Below are 21,226 nucleotides of genomic sequence, written 5' to 3' on the forward strand. Positions count from 1 at the left end.
TAAAAGCTAAATTCTCCTCATGTGTTTTTCTTATTCACTACGACCTTCAGAAGTCTCATATGTAGGTGATTCTCAAATAGCACACCACTTTCACTTATCACTACAAGAGCTCCTAATTTCCATAAAATCGTTAATTTATTTTTGCCAGCCCTACGTTACAACCGCAAGTTGCGCAGACGCAGACGCACAACAAAACGTGTGTAACATTGTCGTTTTATATTCACTAATTAACCGTTCCCAATGCCAAACGTTTAGACAATGCTAACTATTTACTTTTATTTATTTACTTTTCGTTTATTTTGTTTTACATAATGTCTAGACGCTGATTTGTAAATTTAGCGCAAGTAGGTGCATTCTTCTTTCTGTCAGTTTTAGACCACCCTGTAGATAATGTTCAATTGCTGAGAAATAGTAAATATCCATAATACTTTCTAATACTATACAAAACGAATTCTATATAACTCATCGTCATCATCATCTACCTAGACAATTTCCAACTATGTTGGGGTCGGCTTCCAGTCTAACCGGCCGGATGCAGCTGAGTACAAGTGTTTTACAAGCAGCGACGGCCTATTTGATCTCCTCAACCAGTTATCCGGACAACCCAATCAATACCTACAGTTTATCGTGGCCTCCGAACACGGTCTATAAAAAGATGAGAATTAAAATACTCTAACTTTATAAGAATAGGAATTGTCCATGTCTCATATCATCGACCTAGTCAATCCCGAATTATGTTAAAGCCAGCTTCCAGTTTGTGATTTATGTGTTACATAGAAGGCAGCCTATCTGACCTCCTCAACCAAATTAACCGGGTAACATGATAACCAATGAAAACAGTTTGTCAGACTTTCTGGCTTCCAAATGGTTATTACATAGAAGTAATAACAGTTAAATTATCTAAAATAGCATTTCCAATAACTCGGGGCCCTTTTCTTTCTAGGTAAATCAGAGAATATTTGTCAGACTAAATACAAAGAAAAGTTTGAGTGTATTTACAAAATTTTATTTAGCCACATGGTAAAAATTGAGATCATCATAAAATCTTTTGATCTCCTAACGCATCAACATGAAAAGTACTGAAAATGTTTGAAATGACAAAGTACATAAACGTTTCATAAATTCTGACTGTTTCAATGAAAACAATAGTAGTGCGCTCCGCTACAAGACGTAGCTCTAGTTACTAAACAATATGGCTCGTCTTGAATGAGCAAATGAGTGTCTGAATGACACGTGCAGACCTGCCTTCTGATCTTTGCACAAGGATGAACCCTCTTTAATGACCTCAGAGTTCTGCAGTCATATCTGTCCGATGCTCTTGTACAAGTAGAAGCATTTTTCCGTTTAGGCTTGGCTGGTCTTGGTGCAGAAACTTGCTTCGGCAAAGCAGGTTTAGGTTTAGGACAACACACTTCAGCCGGTTTTGGGGACGTACACTTTCCTCTAATACTTTTAGCTAATAAAGAGCATGCAGCCCTACACCCAGAGAATACGCTGTGGCGAGAACTTTTCGTGAATTTTGACTATCATGTGCTGATGATCCTGCGGGCTTATTACCAGATTTGAGTGAAAGTGTGCCAAGAGTACCACAAGATATGCACGACTCTTCAGAAATAGATTGGTTCGGCGGCAGAGCTGGCAGATCTTTACCTTCTTCATAAGCTATTTGGGTAGCATACGTGAACAGTAGAGAGTTTAGCACAGTTTTGGGTCCGAACTTTTAGACGATGTGGAAAATTTAGACTGGCAACCAATACATGAACAGCGGCTTCTTGAATTTGGACTTATATTTGGAGATTCACCAGGTTCTATTGCTCTGTGTGAAGGCAAGAGAAGTCTCCTCAGAGCGTTTAGTATGCTGCCTTTAAGGATGATCTCACTGCCATGGCTAGTGTTTTCAAGATCGCCAACTGGTTTTGATAAAACTTTGAAGTTGTCATAACGATGAGAATTCGAACATTTACAGTGGTTTCTATGCTCAATTGGGCTCGAGCCTCCTTCATAGCTCTTCCAAGAAGTAGCAGTATCCTTTCTATTATTTGTTCGGTTATTTCCTTTACAACAAGGTACACAATCCGTCGTTTTGTCTATTGACATACTTTTCACTGCAGGATCGGTCCAGCATGATTGCATAGACGTAGATAATGATACACGTTTAGGAACAACTTCTGAATCAGAATTGCAAACCGCTTTCGACTCGCAAGGAAGTAATATATTTGAACCCACTAGAACAGAATCCGTTTGTTTCGTCCATGTCTTTGCATCTTTTAAACATGAACACGGTTTCGCCAAGTTTTGGTTTGAAGAAGGCAATTGCTCATTAGGGCAACAGACCGGAGTTTCTGGGACAGTTACATCTTGCCATGGTAATATTTCATCATATGGAGTAGATATGCGCTTGCTACAGCCACTACAGATTCCAGGGTCTACAGCATATTTATTTTCAAAACTGGGACCTGCTTGACTGCTGTAACCACTGCTGCTGTTTTTGAAGTTGTCACTATTTTCCTGCGCACCACTATATCCACATTCACTGGTCCTTCTGGCACAAGCCTTTGTACATGTATTGTCCTTCGACCCACGATCTTTAAAACCAGGACGTGGACGATTCTGTCTTTCAGTTTTAATTGCTACAACTTGTCTCTCCTCGCTTATACTTCCATCCGAATTCATGGTCCTTGAAACTTTACTTATTTCTTTGTATTCCTTGTCGTAGTGTGAGTAAGTCCCTTTGAGTTCAGGTTTTATCTCATACGCGCTAGTCGACATTTGTGCGTGTGCTTCTGGTCCTGTTGCTGATTGTGCCATAGGTCTGTCTACTAGTATTCTTTCACTTACTTCTAGGGATGCTAGTAATGGATTATCGCCGACAGGTGGTCTTCCTGCGCAATTGGCACAACTTGAATGCGGACATGATACTCCTGACGAGGTAGCTGCTGAAGAAGTTTGTAATGATATATCTTCTACGTTCGATTCATGTGACTGTTTCTGGCTAGCTGATTGTCCTCTTGATCTATCGTTTCCTGATTGTGGAAACGTTGAGGTAGGTTGTAGGTTAAAGTTTAAGTAGTCTGTCGGTTTGCATGGTGTATCTGACTGATCTTCTACGCAAGAGCAACTTAATGCTTCGATTTTACGTTTGACAATTTCACATTTTTCTATAAACTTATCCACGTTGCTCAATGTACCTTCCAAGTCGTCCGCCATTTCTATTAGTTGATTTATATTTTTCTGGAGATTTTCAAGCCTTTCTTTATAATGACAGGAGTTTGTCTCTTGCCTTTGCACTCTACGTAATACTAGATTTTTCGCTCCTTCTTTTGCTTGAGCTTCAGCCTGCCACAGACTGGATTGCGATTTTCCTGCTTCTTTATCATATTTACTTAACGTAATCTTGGAGCCAGCTACTGTACTGCAAGGAGTGAGTCCCGTCTTTACGTTCTCCATTGCAACCATTTTGTCTTCTATAGTAATTTTCTTCCACCTATAACTTGGTTTTTCACTTATAATTTCTATCTCCTTTTTATCATCTTTGCCTGTTTCCTTCTCTGAAGTTTCTACAATCTCAGTTTCTGTGGTTTTTGGCACCATTTTTAATTTTAATGATATAGCATCTATCACCAGTTCTTTTTTTGAGTCTTCGAAAATTACTGGTAAGATTAGATCAGGTGACAAAGACATTCTTCTGTCCACTTCATCTTTTACATTTGGTGCTTTATGTACATATTTGAGTTCTTTGAATCTTTTCAGTCTGAATATTTCCTCTCTTTCTCTTCCAATTCACTTATAATGTACAATCCCGTTTTCCGTATTCTCGGTATGACACATACCACTAATGCATTCTTTTTCCTGTGAATACAAATGATTGTTTGATATCCATCATTTATGTATATTTTATAACTAGCGAACTCACCCTTGCCTTCTAAATGAGACTTGTACGGCTTCAAATACGGTAAAAATATGTTTAATTTTAATTTAAACTTATGTAAGTATATCATTAAAACTTCCAACCTCTTATTCTATATCATTAGGAGAATAATCAAATGTTCTTCGTGTTAAAGTAAAAGTCGCTGCAAAAATACCATAGATTCATTTCATAGTATTTAGAGGTACATAACTATTTTTTAACTATCGAAGGTTATTTTGAAATTCAAAAGATTAAAACTTAAATCGCGATTCTCAGCGTTTTAGCTGCTTTTATTCAAGTGGAAACTATTTCAAAAAGAAAAAAATACAAAGCATTGGTAGAATAATATAAATATATTTATTGAGAGGTGCTATGGAAAATTAAATTGTATCCTTCATAAGATGAAATAAATCTTTAAGTTTGAGTCTTGAATTTCATTAATTCATTTATGAAATGGGTCTGGAGTCATTGCTTTCTTCCGTGCTGTCTCTGTCTGTCTCTGTACACGAAAATGGATCACAGAAACTAAACTGAATAGTTTCTGTTTCGCTTTTCTTTTTAGAAAATATTGTATCTTCTGATCTACATGAGCAAGCCAAAGTTGAACGTGATAAGTCTGCAGTTCTAATGAGTGTCTCTGATTTAATAAACCGACCAAAATCTCTCATGGTTTGCAGAAACCCTTTGGTCTGAGCTAGGTCGCAAATATTCATTGGCTTTGAACTTTTGCTCGAGTCGTATGAGAAAGTCATGAAAGTCGAACCTACTGATGGCACTTGTTGCTTTGGGTCGAAAGTCCTTTGTTTTACAGTAATAATCTCATAATTTTCTTTTATATTACCATCCTTTTCTCTATACCTTTTAACGGTAGTTTTGTTTTAATTTTCTTTTCAAAGTATCCAAGGTTATCTGGTTGTTTTGGTGATTTGCTGCTGTCCGCAACATTGCCATCATCGCAGACATCTGGGTCTGATCTAATAGAAACTGGTTTAACTTTGTTGGGTAGTCGAGAAGATGTACAGGAGTAATCTGAACCCATGGTTTGACAAGTACTATATCCTGAATCTTCGGGGTATGTTATAGGCTTTTCATCTTTGGCAGGTATTTGACAGGGCGATGAACATCTTGAGCATTTCTGAGGACTTATCGGAATTACCATAATGGGAGGCTCAAGGGCTGTTTCAGGACGATCAGCTGCCTTCGCTTGTCCACAATCCTTGCATGGTTCATTCGAAGAACCGGCTTTGCAATCACATGTACCCTGGCACGGCGTCGGATATTGAGGTATGATTCCACCTTTGCTGCCCCTGGGATCTTTTGTAAAGCAATAGTTTAGCTCTAGTTAATTGACAAGTCTTATAGAAATCTTCAACACTTTGCGATACCAAACCTTCATCTCTATATTTTGATATGTAGTTTATGATATCATTTATGTTTATTAGCAGATCATCAATTACTTGTGGCTTAGGCTCTGCTTGCTGTGCTTCATTTGATGCGATCTTTGCTTTTATTACTTGACATCCTTTGATGAAGTCGTCCACAGTTTCACTCACCAAACCGCTTTTCTTAGCTTCTCTGCTCAATATAATACTGTCGTCTATTTGGCTTATAATTCTCTCTAAACTTGAAGGAGTGGTTGGTTCTTTACTTGATTTACTATACTCAAGTTTTTCCTTAAATTCTTTACAACATGACAAAAGCTATTAATACTTCGAGTGTCAATTTCCTCTTGCTGTACAAGACTTGTGATTCGTTCCAAATTAGCGACTTGCTCTTTTAAACGTTCTAATTTAAGTTTGTTTTCCTTTTGGTTTTGTATTCAGCGATTTTAGTTTTAACAGCTTTACAAGAATTTAAAACTCTTCAGCGCTAGGTGAGTAATCCTTCTTTTGGTAGTATTTCGTCATATCTATAACTTCGTCGACATGTTTTTCGAACTCGTCTAGGCGAGCAGTGGACACTTGTTGAGTATCTCTCGGCATTGTTTGAACTACGTCGACTGTCATGCAAGCTAGAGGTCGCGGTTTCATTATGTACTCTGGTATTTGACACTTTGGTATTTTTCTAGGCTTAGGCGTTAAATAATCACATTCTTGGATACTGGTACTGGGTACTTCCTTAGGTGCTGGTACCTTGAAACACTGGCATTCGCTTAGTCTTCTGTCAAACTCTGCACAAGTCGTACACAATTTGTCTTTACTTGGGGTGGAATCTTCTTCGGTCAATTGACTTAATTTTATGACTTTGTGAAGCTGAAGTCTAAGCCGAGTCATATAAACCTTCAGTGTATCTATAGCTGTAGCATCTGTTTCGAAATATTTGTCGATTATCTTCATCACTTTTCGCATCCTTGGATAAATCCTTTCACGTTGAAACCTCCTAAGTCTTTATCCTCGAACCTTTTGCTCATTGTAATTATGTCTTTAAGCTGCATTTTCAGAAGCATAAACTTTTCTTCGAGGTCTTTATTTCGTGTTACACTTGATTCTTCTTCTGCAAGTTGTTTGCCGCACATTGTACACTGTTTCTTTGGTTGTTCTTCAATGATAGGTATAGGATGTGGGGAACTGGAGCAGTAACTTTAGGCCTTGCTGGTGGTTCTGGTGGTGGTGGTGGTAGTGGGGTTGACGTTGGAGGTAGTAATAAGAACTTATGACTTGTTGCCGCTTGAAGTGGAATTGCTTCTCTATCTGGTTCCACCATCGGTACTTCCACAATCCTTATTTTCGATATTCTCTCAATCGGTTCTTCTGAGACTGGTCTCAGCTTACGGTCTGTGGCTTGCAGGTCCGGCATAGACTTGAATTCAAGCGATGATCTATCTCCGATCGTCGGCTCATAGTCCAGCATGCCCTCGTCTTCCATCGTTTGCATTCTTACCTTACTTAATGTCTGTCCTGTCCTTGTTTGTCCTTCAACTTCTGGTGTCTCTATCAAAGGTTTTTATTATTTTTACCTTTTTATCCTAAATAATTCCTCTCTTGCCAATTCCTCTAGCTCGACTAAGATGAATATGCTAGTCTTCTGTATTCTTGGTACGACAATTTTCTTGAGAACGTTTTCGTCTGCATAAAATTGACGTTTTTAATACTTTTGCTAAGTTTAGAATGCTGCCGCAAACCACCCTTTCTTCTAAGGACTGAAGCACTGGATAGTATTAATTATAAAAGTCTCAACTCTTTATTTAATGACCATAGAAAAAATGTACAGCAACTTGGCTGCACCACAACTAAAGATAAGCAAGCATGTCTATGTGAAAAATTGAAAAATATAATTCGCTTTTCTTTTGTTCTAACTTTCAGGTACTTGTCATGGTACTTTCAAACGAATAAATAAATAAATACCACAAATTCTAATCATATAATAATTGCATTTGCGACTACCTTTTCACTTTTAACGGAAAGTCGCTGTATTAAGGCGTATGAAATAAAAATGTGCACTGAATACAATGGTCATAGGATATGAGAAGACTATAAACCGTCTTACCACAAAAGTTTTAAACGTCAGTTTAAGCCTTGTCAAAAAATGTAGGTAAGCTTATGACGTTGACATATAGTTCATTTTGCAGCCAAAATTTATTTAGACAAGTGTAAAACAGACGTTTAAGTTTTGTAGTAAGGCCAAAATGTATATTATTTCTAAGGCCTGTGTGTATACCGGGGCTGCGGGATTATTGAAAACAGTTACCGCGGCCCTGGTATATAAAAGGCCTACGAACGAACACGACGGTTTTGACAGTAAAAGTCTGACACTACTTCACTGCTGCTAACCCACAGCGGGAAGGGTCATTTGATGAATTTTGCTATCAATAAAAAGGCCGTTATGTACAATGAGGCGGTTAAGAATGTAGTTTTATAATTTGTCCGGAGATGGGTGACCATCTTGTCATAACTTGTTTCGGAAAGCACGATAAACTGTAGGTGTCATTTGAACATCTTTGGCAGTTACGTGTAGTCAGAAGCCAGAAAGTCTGACACCAGTCTTACCAAGGAGTATTAAGTTGCCTGGGTAGGTATCTGGATTGAGGTGGTCAGATAGGCAGTCACTCCTTGCAAATCACTGGTACTGAGCTGCACCCAGTTAGACTGAAAGCCGACACCAACTCACTTGGGAAAAGGCTAAGCAGATAATGACTGCACTGTTAGTGCAACTTTATTTCTCAAGATCTAATATTTTACTAGGTTTTTTAGATTTAAGTTTGTCAGCTACTTTAAGGCTCAGATATAGCTCTAGAAGTGGTTTTGGATATCAACCAGATTTACCGTCTATTGTACGTGACCATAAGACCTAAAGAGTCAAAACAGTCAAAAGTTAACGACAATAGTCCTAGCTGCCGACTTTTATATACCCTAAGGACTGCACAGGTAATGCCATAGTTTAGGTATGTATTACATTATTTACTTATTTAATTTATCTTGAACCTTTGTAAAGATTTCCTGTACGATTTTGTATTAAAAACAAGTCAATAGATTTCAATTAAGTAACATACTGTCAATGTGTTTATTTTTCTTTTTTCTATTTTACACTAACAATATTATAATTGCAAAAGTGTAATAAGGATATAGGTACGTAAGTATGTTTGTTACCCACCCAAAACAAAATGTGAAAGACTGCCAAGTTCGATAATATGGGAATGCTTCGCCTATAAAAGAAGTGAGATCGGAATAAGTACCAAGTTCCATACACATACCTCAGTTAAAAATAGTTACTTTTTAATGATGTTACTTGGCAAGTTTTCATACACCTTGTTATAAACCTACTAAACGCAATGAATCAAGTATTTAATTTTCTATTAAAACTTGCCAAGTAATCATCATTAAAAAGTAACTATTTTTAACTGAGGTATGTGTATGGAACTTGGTACTTATTCAGATCTCACTTCTTTTATAGGCGAAGCATTCCCATATTATCGAACTTGGCAGTCTTTCACATTTTTGTTTTGGGTGGGATTTCATTTATTTTTGTAAGGTTGTTTATTTTATTTTTTTCTTATGATGAAGTTAGTTAAAGAAATGTCTCATTTATACTATTTTTAGATTTTTTAATATGCAGTATGTTTCTTACAAAGAAATGAACTAGATTAACTAAATGGACTAGATTTACCAACTGACTGACATGACATGTTATCATATATTATGTTTGTGGATCAAAGTTACACATTCGTTATTTTCGAAAGTCATTCACACTTGGCCGTTTTCAGATTTTTACTTTACTTTGACTAAATACAAACCTTTCCATTCGAAGATATATTATATAAATATAGATAAATTTAGTTCGTTTTAGTTCCTTAGGGGTATAAATTTACACCGGGTATAAAACACCTTCATTATTTTGAAACCGACTCACACTTGGCCATTTTCAGATTTTTCCTTTACCTTGACATAAAGACCTACCTCCATGCCAAATTTCAAGTCAATACGACCATTGGAAGTGGTCTAGGTTTTTGATGAGTGAGTCAGTGAATCAGTGAATCAGTCAGTGAGTGTATAGTAAAATAGCGATTTTCTGACGTCAATATCTCAAGACCTACAATAGGTATATTAATGAAATTTTGTATTTTAGATAAGTGAGGGGTCTCAACAGATACTAGAAATTTGATATGCGTAAATAAAATAGATTTTGAGTTACAGGGGTCGAATTTGGCCCGAAATGGTTCGTGTAATATAACCCACGGCCGGTGTGTCGCTTTTGCTCGAACTTGGCGGACACACTGCCGTGTGTCTAGATTCTTTCACGCTAAAATTGCTGTAGGATTAACGGTTAAACAGAAGCTCAGAAGTTAGAAAATCTGACGACCAGTCTGATCATGGGATATCGGGCTACCTAACTACTAAGTTGAGGCAGATAGATAATCGTTAACACTAGTGAGATTTCTATTAAGACTGAAAGCTGACAAAAGTAATGAATAAAATGGGAAAATGATTACAACAAAAAATAGGTACAATCACAAAGAAAAATAAGACAATTTGTTAATAGGTTTGTGAAAGATATCAAACAAATCAAAGTATAACTGTAATTCACTCCCTCAGAAAAAGAGGGTGTTAAAGTCTGACAGACACATAAGCTTTCTGTAGTACCGTAGCTTTAAATAGCTGAACCGATTTGTATGCAGCTTCTTTAAGATGAATGGTTGGCTTCCAGCGGTGGTTTTAGAAATCTTTTAACAAAACGAGCTTAGCCGTTTTATTGTATAAGATGTATTCTCAGCAATTTGATTTTGGTATATCCATGAATGTAGCAGATGAAGTTACTCCTGGTTACATCGGCTCTCTGCCAGTCGAAGTTGGACCAGCCATTTCAGAGGTTATCCGGTACAAACAGTCAGATAGACAAAAATGTAAATAGTATGCATTCAAATGCACTTTGTCAAAAATCAGTTATTGTAATATAACAAAAGGCACTCATGTATAGAGTACAAAATTAAGTTTAGTGGTAGATAAAATTGCAGGAATTAAGCCTAAATATTGTTTAAAATTTTAAGGGTGCCGTCCAGTCCTTAGATAGAAACAAGGGTGAGTTCATCGGCAGCTTGGCCCTTTTACAGGGCTAAATATACTATTAAATAGCTCAACTTCTTTGAAGCTAATAATATCACCATATATTAAAGACCAAAGACTTTGTACCACTGTCAAGACATTTAGACCTAAGTACTCCGACAACATAAACGTCAGTTTTCTAAAAACAACTGAATACTATGAATTTTCACTTTACATTTTCCATGAAAATAGTTTGTAAAAATACGTTTTTGTCGTCGGTAAACTTGGCCTTAATGGCTCTACTTCTTTGAAGCTACATTATCACCTAGACACCAAAGACTTTGAAAAAATAATTTCTAATTTTTTAATAATGTAATCGAGATATTGAATTTTGAAAATATTCCAATGTAAAACAATGTAAATGTGTCTTTGATCTCGAAATGTTTCTACTTGAAACTCTAATTTAAACTAATATACAAATTATAATTACATTTCAACAAAATAATTGATATTAGAATTTATCAATTATTTTGCTAATTAAACCCATTGTTTAATGACAATAATATTTTCAAATTACATTGAAACATTAATAAGTTTCAATAAATTTATTTAAGTTGTCTTGATAATTTCACTAAACAATGTTTTTAAGGTGGAAAACCAGATAAGAGATATACTAAAAATAATTTATTTTATTACATTATCTTGATCTGTACTAATATTACAATAAAATAATACTTTTTGTTTGTTTGTACCCTAAAGACTCGAACTTATGGAACCGATTTGAAAAAATCTTTCACCGTTAGAAAGCTACACTCTTCCTGAGTAACATGGCTATATTTTATCTCAATACAGGCAGTAGTTCCCACGGGACGCGGGTGAAACCCCGTGAAAACGGCTAGTAAGATATAAAATGAAAAACAAGTATATTGTAAACAAAGATTGAAAATTGCATTAGACAACAAATTTAAGTTTTTGGAACATTAAAAATATCTTATCTGGTTTTGACACCTATTTAAATATTTACTATATTTATAGTGTTAGCTCATAAATAAATCTTTGTTTCAGTGACAACAAAATGGCTTCAAAAATTAAACTGCTAATGAAACTTTTGTTTTGAAAATGTTCAAAAGATTTATTCATGGAAAGATTGAAATGGAAAAGTATTTTTGTCAGCAACAAATACCAAACCATATTATTATAAAAAATAATAACTCTAATATTAAAATTAGTGACTTTGTTTGAGTGAGTTGAAAAAGGTGACAATAGGTATTTTGGTTGCTGTCAAAAATACACTTGGTTGCACAAAAACTAGGTCAGATACAAATAGGTATATTCTTATCTTTGTTGTCGTTACTTTACATTTTAACCAACTTCCCGAAAATGGGGACCTCAACTTGGCTGTTATTTTCGCCATTAAAATGCGCTTTTGAAAATTTAGCTTACCTAGTTGTGGACCATCGAAGATATTTATATCTGACCCAATTTTTTGGTCACAAGTGTAAAAATAAACTTACTCCTAACACTTACTTGGTGGCATTCTTGTGGGCTACTTCGACCAGGTCAAAAGTAGTTCTCAGTTGCAGCACCAACACCATTCGTCGTACCAACTCCGACCAAGCAGTTTTGCAGTTGGTAACGACCATACCGCCTGTTTAATCCCAAAATGGATAGGGATCTTGAAAGGTCTGTGAAAAATAAAATTTTTGAAATCTTTTTCCTGAAATTTCAACTGGGTTCTTATAGAAAATGGATGTCCTAAGTCTAGTTTTGTCAAAGCAGTCGCCCCGGGTGGGCTCGAACCACCAACCTTTCGGTTAACAGCCGAACGCGCTAGCCATTGCGCCACGGAGGCAGATGATAGATTTTCCAAATTTCATACCATTTTCCAAGGCTACCCTATCTAGGTAGGTGTATATGTTATGCTATGCTTCAAATCTACTGTGGCATATACAAATGTTTCTTCAGGTACTCTCTTTAGCAAACAGTAACAAATTGCGTGCGAATATTTCTATAATGTTCGCAGAATTGCAACCTTTGTGCGGGAATCTGCTGTCAACTCATACACAGTTGTTCGCGAACAAACTTAAACGCACATAAATAAAAATATGCTAGGCTACTTATAATTCTAGTGGAGCCCAACAGGGCCAAAGCCTGCGGGATTGTTCGCGCGAGTTACCGCGGCCCTGGTACATAAAGGGCTTAAGAAGGAACATGGCGGGTTTTAGTCAGTAAAGTCAGACACTCCCTCACGCTGCACCCACAGCGGGAGGGGTCATTTGATGATTTCCCATAAAAGGCTACACTTATCTCTCACGCATAAAATACCGAACAGAGATGGATGAAACTTGGCAATAACACAACTAGGTATATGTATATCAGAAAAATATATAAGTAGGTATATATGCTAGGTACTTTTATCCATGTGCGAGGCGAGAAGTAATTCAGTCAGTAAATGGTTGAAATTGGTGGCGGAAGTTAATAAGAAATAAATAAATACAGTAGGACTTACCTCAATCAAGTTTAAATTCTTAACTTTCACTCCGGAAACACTTCTGCCTGCTGTTTTGACTGTGATACTTGCCTGGAACAAATCAAAAGCAATAAGTTATAATTTTCACATTTTCTCTTCAAATCTGTTCATGATTGTCGTGAAATCTATCATTTCAGATTTCAGCCGAATTCAAAGCAGTTTTGTTTTATTTGTTTTGTTACTCTACCTTTTCGAATGCAATATTTCCACGCTTAAAGCGTTTTACAAAGTGTTTTTTCGCGACAACGCCCGTAAGATTCAAGCGTTGTAGTATGGAAAAGTCGAGTGAAAGTCGAAAAACCACTGTCTTACAACAGTGGATTTTGATATGATATGATTGCGCGGTTAATGATATCTGAAACACCTGGAAAAGAAATTGGAATGAATACACAAGGTCACCCTCATCCTAAATCACGAAAACTCCATGAAAATCCGTGCATTAGGTACCTAGTTTCTTAGTTGATCGCGAAAAACAGACATATTGGAGTTTTAATAAGTAAGTAAATCATTAATGTATGTTCTACAGTTAATTTATATTCGGAGAAATTCAGTATATATTTTCTGTGGGCCATGGGCCTTTATGTATGGTTATCAAAATGTTATATTGCAAAATATTAATCTTACTACATACACCGATTTATAAAACGGCTAATCATAGGCGCCGTGGCTTAGTTGGTTAAAGCGCCTGTCTAGTAAACAGGAGATCGTGAGTTCGAATCTCGCCGGGGCCTTGGTGGTATCTTTTGAGGGTACTACGGATACTTTCTAGTAGGGTTTTGACGTGTTAATTACAACGTATATGCAAAATACTTGATTATATTTTACTTTTAGAACAAAAAAATATTAAGGAAAGATTTATTGTTATTTATTTACTAGTTGTTCCCCGTGGTACAATTTCTTGTCTTTACTTAGAAGGCCACTAATCCATTCCTCGATAACACAATTCTTATTTGCAAAGATAAAGCCAGCATTATTGGGAATTCCAATCAGAATTTCCCACAAGTGTTTAAATGATAATTGCTCGATTAATCAGGTATTTGATGAATTAGGTAATTATCTATTGCATATACATAGATAACCAGCTTTTCCCATTTTGTCATCTCATTTTCTCTATCTACCCACTGGAAGTGTGAGTTTCTATACTTTCTGCCTCGCACAGCAAAACTGTGGTATACCTAAACAAACTTCTTCTACTACAAGCGATTCCTATGGTATTCCTTAAGCAATCCGCCCATTATCACAGAAAAAAACGGCCAAGTGCGAGTGAGATTTGCGTGTGTAGTTTTTCAGAATCGCGTATAAAATATCTACAAAACAAGCAAAAATCACGTTTGTTGAATAGAGCCACCTAATATATTATGACTTTATGTACCTAACTATGTTTATGAGGATTTATTCGAGAAAGTTCTTGGATTATAAAAATATATGCATCAACTAAGGCCCCGGCGAGATTCGAACTCACGATCTCCTGTTTACTAGACAGGCGCTTTAACCAACTAAGCCACGGCGCCTACGATTGTCTCATCGAATTTAGACACCGCTTTACATGTACTTATGTAGATTATTAATAAATCATTCTTCTTATTAAAATAGACTAGCTTTTGACCGCGACAATACCCGCGTGGGCTTGGGATATCCCCGTTCCCATAACAACGAATATATTTATGTGGATTTGGTCTACGCAGTCGTAAGACTGGTTATCAGACTTACTGGCTTCCTACTACCCGTAACGACTGCCAAAGATGTGCAAATGACAGCCGGGACCTAAGATTCATCGTGCCCTCCGAAACACGGCTAGATCATAGCTTAAAAAATAATCAATGAAAGATATACATCTTTTAAAATGAGATTCCAGAGCCACAGTACCTACGTTAGTTTTTCACAATAATGTAAACAAAGCGATAAGAAATGAGAAGTAATTTCGGACATTGAGTGTATGCTTACTCGAGTACGGATAAGAATTAATGTACTTTAAAAATGAAGCTAGGAAAATATAGTTTACATTTTCAGCATAGAACGTATTGTGTTGAACAAATATGTGTATAGGTAGGCTTTGAAAACAACTGTTTAAATAAACATACACAGCTGAAACTAACAATACACATAAAGATCATACAAAATTTGTTATTTTTCTATGCGATTATATTTCACACCAATAATAATTATTAACCGACTTCAGAAAAAAGAGGAGGTGCCCGAAGAGTTTAAATGAAATAGGTATTAACATATGTACGTTGAAAACCACTATTTGCTTAGTCTTTCCGCAACTATGCTGGGGTCGACTTCCAGACGTTTTGGATGCAGTTGGGAACCAGTATTTTACTAGGGGAGACTGCCTATCTGACCTCTTCAACCCAGTCATCTGTTCAACCATATATACATATGTATCCTTCTTATTGTTTTTAATCACTCTGTTACCTGAAATCCCGCCCATTTGTTATATAGATAGAATGCCTAGAAGCAGTGGCGGCCCTAGGGTGTGCGAACTGTGCCTTCGCACAGGCCTCGCGCTTGGGGGCCTCGCGTCCACACTAATATAAAAAATATAATGAAAAAATATATATCTGGTTCAAGAAAGTCTTTATTTCTAATTCATTCTGCATTTACTTAAACAAACAATTTAAAATTCGCTCGCTACGCTCGCGGCTGTTTGCTTGATGGTACCTTTCCTTCTAACTTGATTACAGTACTTTTATGTCCCAAAACTCAAAATTTTCGCGCTCGCTATGCTCGCGACTTCACCTTGCACTGTTGTTTGTTATACAACTTTAGGCGGTTTAGTGACCCAAGGGTCAAAATTTTACTCGCTCGCGGGTGCTTTAGAGGGTGTCACCCTCTCTTGTATTTTGTTTTACATGATTACTTAATTCATCAAAGTTAGAGAAATTCGCTCGCTTCGCTCGCGGTTTTTATTCATTTCTAATTTATTCTGCGCTTAGTTTTGAGTCCTCAATCTAACAAAAGCTAGAGCACCGAAGTAGCAAAACAACTGACGCTCGCTACAGTCACGGTTTTTATTTGTGCTTAATTCTGAGTTTTGAGAGTCCTCAAACAAATGATTAGAAAATTCACTTTACGGTGGATATTTCTAAGCTGTTTAGGCGCTATTTGTAAGCGTTGGACTTTTGTGTCACAAAACTCAAAATTTCGCGCTCGCTACGCTCAGCGAAAAACTACTATAAAGTGCACCACTTTATAGTAGTTTTCGAAGTTGTTTGAGTACTGTTGTGGTGAAAACCTCAAAATTTCGCGCTCGCTGCGCTCGCGCCTTTCACTTTGCAACCCGGCACCCCTTGGTTACACTGGTGTCAGACTTACTGGCTTCTGACTACTTACCCGTAACGACTGCCAAGGATGATTGATGATTCTTTAAATATAAAATTTTATTAATTTGTTTAACTTGAGCATTAAATTTCTCCTCAAACATGACGTTTAGCTAAATCAAAACACCAGCCTACTCTCGCAACACATACTTTCACGTAGGACAAAGGGCCTCGCATAGACCTGCCGCACGTAGCCTCGCAAAGGCTAGGGCCGCCGCTGCCTAAAGCCTTGTTTTCTCCGGTAATATTGAGCGCTATGGCCGAAAGCAAATAATATACAACCGATAACAAAAATATTATTGTTTAAATCGATTTTCAATTCAAACAACTAATATTTGCCTAGATCTCACAGCCTCCGTGGCGCAATGGCTAGCGCGTTCGGCTGTTAACCGAAAGGTTGGTGGTTCGAGCCCACGGGGCGATTCTTTGCCCTTCTAAGAATTGAAAATAAGTACTTACCGGTACCATGTTCTTACGCTTGTATTTTCTAAAGTAACCACACTTGGATGCGGCAAAGTCAGTTTTATTGCTAATTTAAGGTTTTCGTATCTCAAGAACTTAACCAGAATAAAAGTGAAGCTACAAAAATCGTAATCAAATACTTTTATACAGGTGCGCCTAGAACTTCCCAAGATAAAAGCCATCCCTTATGCCAATTTGTATTTCTGACCTGCGCAGCATGTCTTCTTCTTCCACAATTTTTATCTGACGGTATCTTACAAGTAACATTCTTTCCTGGCATATTGTCTTTCACACAATCCATCCATCGTTTCTTTGGTCATCCCTTCCTCTATATCCTTCCAAGTCTATGTTAAAACCTTCTTTACTTATGATCAGTACATCTCATTTAAATAGTCCATGCTTCCCTATTTCCTCATACCTCTAGTATTTATTGACTCCTATATTATGTATTATGTTATGTGTCTCTTTGACTTTGGATTTTGGCTTTACATTTGTTACTGACCCTTAAACTGTTGGATGGATTTTGATAAAATTGGCAGTAAAATTGCTTTTATATACCTACATCCGAATGTCATATTGACATGTTTCTTTTCATCTATGTGCGAGCAGTAGTTCTTTGGTAACGTGAGTAAAACTGCTGGCGGATATTTTTTTTATTTCATATTTGAATGTTATATCTAATGGTGTCTACACCAAAGCCGCTGAGGCCGGCGGCACAGCCGGCGGCCCAACCCGCCGCCGTATTTTGTACAATAATGCGGCATGATTGTACAAAATACGGCCGGCGGGTTGGGCCGCCAGCTGTCCGCCGGCTCAGCGGCTTTGGTGTATAACCTCCGTGGCGCAATGGCTAGCGCGTTCGGCTGTTAACCGAAAGGTTGGTGGTTCGAGCCCACCCGGGGCGATTCTTTTAACTACATTCATAATCAGTAATTAGCTAATAATAATTAGGTACTATCAACTGGACTGATAAATATGTAAGTGATTAAGACAATGATGTAAGAGTATTAATTAGGTAGATAACATTAAAATTGTTATATAACTTCTTATGAGATAATTTATATACCTAATACTCAATAATTATATATCATTATCTATCACATAGGTCCACATACATATGTTTGAGCATAGTTTTATTTTAAAAGAATTATTTTCTGAAATCAGTTAGATATACGTACTAATTTCTGCCATTTATTCCCGATTAAACCATTTAGAGTATATCAATGCCTTAATATTTCCAAAGATAAGTAGAATGTTATAGCGACTTTTGGATGGATAGGTAAAAAATATGTCAATTACCTGACAAGCAAAATTATTAAAGCAGTCGCCCCGGGTGGGCTCGAACCACCAACCTTTCGGTTAACAGCCGAACGCGCTAGCCATTGCGCCACGGAGGCTATGTTGATACTGTCCAAAATTACCACAAAACTGGGTGAACAGGTGTTTAGGTACCCTTTTGCCAGCTAAGTTGTATACAACGGCATATGTTATATGTATGTAGCAATACCTACATCGGAGAGAACGGAAATATCGGTCCCACGCACGCCTGATCTCTCTCGGTCGTGTCGGATTGCCGTCCCATCGGGCTATGAGAGTAAATTAACAGAGAGCGCACCTGTGTCTGCGCAAATGCTTGTGCACTATAATATGTCCTGTGCTTCTGGCTGATCTCCTTATATGAGAACAGCCACCTAAACCAACAATCGGTCTGCAGGCCATTATTAGTACAACTAGTCTCCTTCCCAGCAATAGCACAAAGGCCTTTTGGAGGCTGTCTTTGTATATTTTTACGTTTAATAAATGCTGAATTTTAGCATAGTTTGATCATTTTTTTCTTTATCCTACTAAGTCCTCCAGGGGACTTCTAAGCCTGATGCGAAAACTCAAAACAACTGAACGCATCTTGATGGGGTTCCACCAGCAGACAGATTGATTCAAAGACCACGGGAAACAGTTAGTAACTAACTTACTTGTCGAGGAATACTCTCTAGCACCACGCCGTTGAGCTGAGGCAGAAAATATCTCGCTCTGGCCAGGAGAATGAAGGCTTCTTCCACCCGCTCACCATAATCCATCAGGGCGCTGGAAACAATTATTTATTATTATTATTATTTCTAGCCTATAATGTCCCACTGCTGGGCAAAGGCCTCCCCATCTCGCTTCCACACTTCCCGATCCTTCGACCGAGTCCACCAGTCTCGACAGTAGGCGTCTAGTTCGTCACGCCATCTCTTCCGGGGCCTACCCGCCTGCGGTGTCCATCCTGGGGTGTCCACTGGGTGACAATAGTGGCCCAATAAAATTATTTATTTTATTGGAAACAATAAAATTATTTATTTCATCCCACTAATATTATACATAGGACTTGACAAGATGTGTCTGGGTATATATTTGACTCTTTCACGTTAAAACTTCTTGAGGGATTTTGATCTTTGAATTGATCACTCTTTCACTCTTAGGTTGGCTGTAAGATGGCTGTAAGAGTTTGATTCAGATGTGTTTATGTGTGCAATCAAGAATAAACTGATTTTGATTGATGTATCATCGCAGTAATATACTATATAGTAGATATCAGAATAACATATTTAGGCTTCTCTTTATCCATGTGGGGAATTTGTTACCGAGGGCGCGGAGCCCTAAGAATACCTATAGTAAGATGGAGATTATTCACTTTTCTCATAACTCTTTCACCACGTCGACCCTTTTTCCCAGTAGATTGTCAGAATTCATCATCATCTGACTAGTCTTTTCCCAACAATATTGGTATTCTCTTCCAGTCATACGCGCGACTACCTATCTGACCTCTACAACCCAGTTATCTAGACACCCCTTGGTAAGAATGTTTCATATTCATACTCAAATTATCTGTACTCACTCATTAATCTTCACAGATAGTCTCCTCATTTCTTTGCGGGAAGCTAAAGCTGTCCACTTCATCAGCTTCTTGCCGAGGTATGCCAGGTGGAGACGGTTCCTCATCTGCTGCAGAGCCACCAGGGAAGGCATGACAGGGTACCTTGTGGCACTCAAGGTGGCCTCGTCATCATCTGACAGGAAGAAATAGGAGTATTTTTAAACGACTTAGCAAATACGTAGTTCTTGAGCAAATGAATTCAAATCGCCAATAGGTATAATTCGAGCCGTTTTTAACAAAAATACACTTTTTTAGTGAAACCAGAAACCTACTAGAGCGATTATTATACCTGAATAATATATTGTATTAATTAGCTCATATTATTTGACAATTTATAGTGCACAAGAATTTGCGCAGACACAGGTGCACTCACTATTCCTTCACTCTCATAGCCCGATGGGACGGCAATCCGTCACGACCGGAGAGAAATCAGGCGCTGGACTGACATTTACTTGCTCTCCGATGCAAAATTGTATCACCACCAACTTCTAGACTTTGGGCTACTTTATAGAAGTTACTTAAAACCCACACTGAGATATTGGCCAGACCAGAGAATCGAACCAAGGATAGTAGCAACAAGCCAGTCGACTAACTCACGTAAGGTATAAGTAAATTCGCGTAAAACAGCTAGTTAGAATAAAGTATAACTTACCATCGTCATCCTTGAACATTTTGACGTGCTTTCAGTATATTTTCTTTTAGTTTAACTGTAGATTTCAATTATCTATTTTCGTGTAACCTAGCGTTTGTAAAATCACTTGGAATTTTGAAACTATTGCATTGCAGTCGCATCATAACTATTTTGAGTCCATTCTTGGACTTTTGACCAGTTTATTTACAAAGCTATATAGTTAACATTATAATTAGTTTTACGGGGTTTTGGTTACATGATTTGGGCTGACAGAATTTTGACATCGACTGAAATTTTTATTTTAAAAATCTTGACGTTGTCATAGATTTTTGGATTCTGTAAAGAGTCTAGAAGTGTTTCGTCTTGTCTTCTTGCAATATAATACAATACAATTTCTCGAAAAACACTACGTAGGCGTGGCAATAATTTGATAGCGTTTTTCAATTCAATATGACAGGTAGGTACACCAAAACTATACTTCTAACTGTAATTATTAACTTCAAGTATAAACTAGTGGAAATTATAAAGGACCAAAATGAAATTAAGTACAAGCAGCTAAAATTTATATCGCCCCGGGTGGGCTCGAACCACCAACCTTTCGGTTAACAGCCGAACGCGCTAGCCATTGCGCCACGGAGGCTATTGTTGTTAAATCCGAATATAACTGTTGGAATTTTTATAATCGCAATACATTCGATAAAACCTACAATAAAGAAAATCTCACCTTAAAAACCTCTGGTTATTTTGTATATTAAAATCTAACTTCTTAACATTTTTAGCACACTAGCTTCCGCCAGCGGTTGCACCGCATCCAGTGGGTCCTTGGTCCCGGATAAAAGAAACCTGTACCTACCTTTGATAAATGGGCCATCTAACATTAAAATTTTTCAAATCAAGCATTTCCATTCCAGTCCCATTAACAATATACAAACATTTTAACATATAAATAAAAACCTTGTCTTTTAAAATACTGTCAGTGGCGC

At 37.2% G+C, this 21,226-nt stretch overlaps 1 protein-coding gene and 4 non-coding genes across 5 annotated transcripts; 1 reads left to right on the forward strand and 4 right to left on the reverse strand.

The window, feature by feature from the left end:
• Positions 1 to 1,046: 1,046 nt before the first annotated feature.
• Positions 1,047 to 20,499, reverse strand: LOC135118878 (uncharacterized). Its single transcript, XM_064041944.1, is given in 11 exon segments — positions 1,047 to 1,506; positions 1,602 to 1,662; positions 1,701 to 3,772; positions 5,168 to 5,607; positions 6,389 to 6,837; positions 6,947 to 6,972; positions 11,911 to 12,068; positions 12,893 to 12,964; positions 18,669 to 18,780; positions 19,574 to 19,745; positions 20,265 to 20,499. Coding segments are annotated over 11 exon segments (3,954 nt in total). The 5' UTR covers positions 20,284 to 20,499; the 3' UTR covers positions 1,047 to 1,133.
• Trnan-guu (transfer RNA asparagine (anticodon GUU)) lies at positions 12,158 to 12,235 on the reverse strand. The gene has a single exon. It is a non-coding gene; the product is annotated as a tRNA-Asn (tRNA).
• Positions 13,571 to 13,644, forward strand: Trnat-agu (transfer RNA threonine (anticodon AGU)). Its single transcript has one exon. It is a non-coding gene; the product is annotated as a tRNA-Thr (tRNA).
• Positions 14,351 to 14,424, reverse strand: Trnat-agu (transfer RNA threonine (anticodon AGU)). The gene has a single exon. It is a non-coding gene; the product is annotated as a tRNA-Thr (tRNA).
• Trnan-guu (transfer RNA asparagine (anticodon GUU)) lies at positions 18,018 to 18,095 on the reverse strand. Its single transcript has one exon. It is a non-coding gene; the product is annotated as a tRNA-Asn (tRNA).
• Positions 20,500 to 21,226: the final 727 nt, after the last annotated feature.

Source organism: Helicoverpa armigera, chromosome 27 (genome assembly GCF_030705265.1).
Source record: "Helicoverpa armigera isolate CAAS_96S chromosome 27, ASM3070526v1, whole genome shotgun sequence".
Lineage (NCBI taxonomy): Eukaryota > Metazoa > Arthropoda > Insecta > Lepidoptera > Noctuidae > Helicoverpa > Helicoverpa armigera.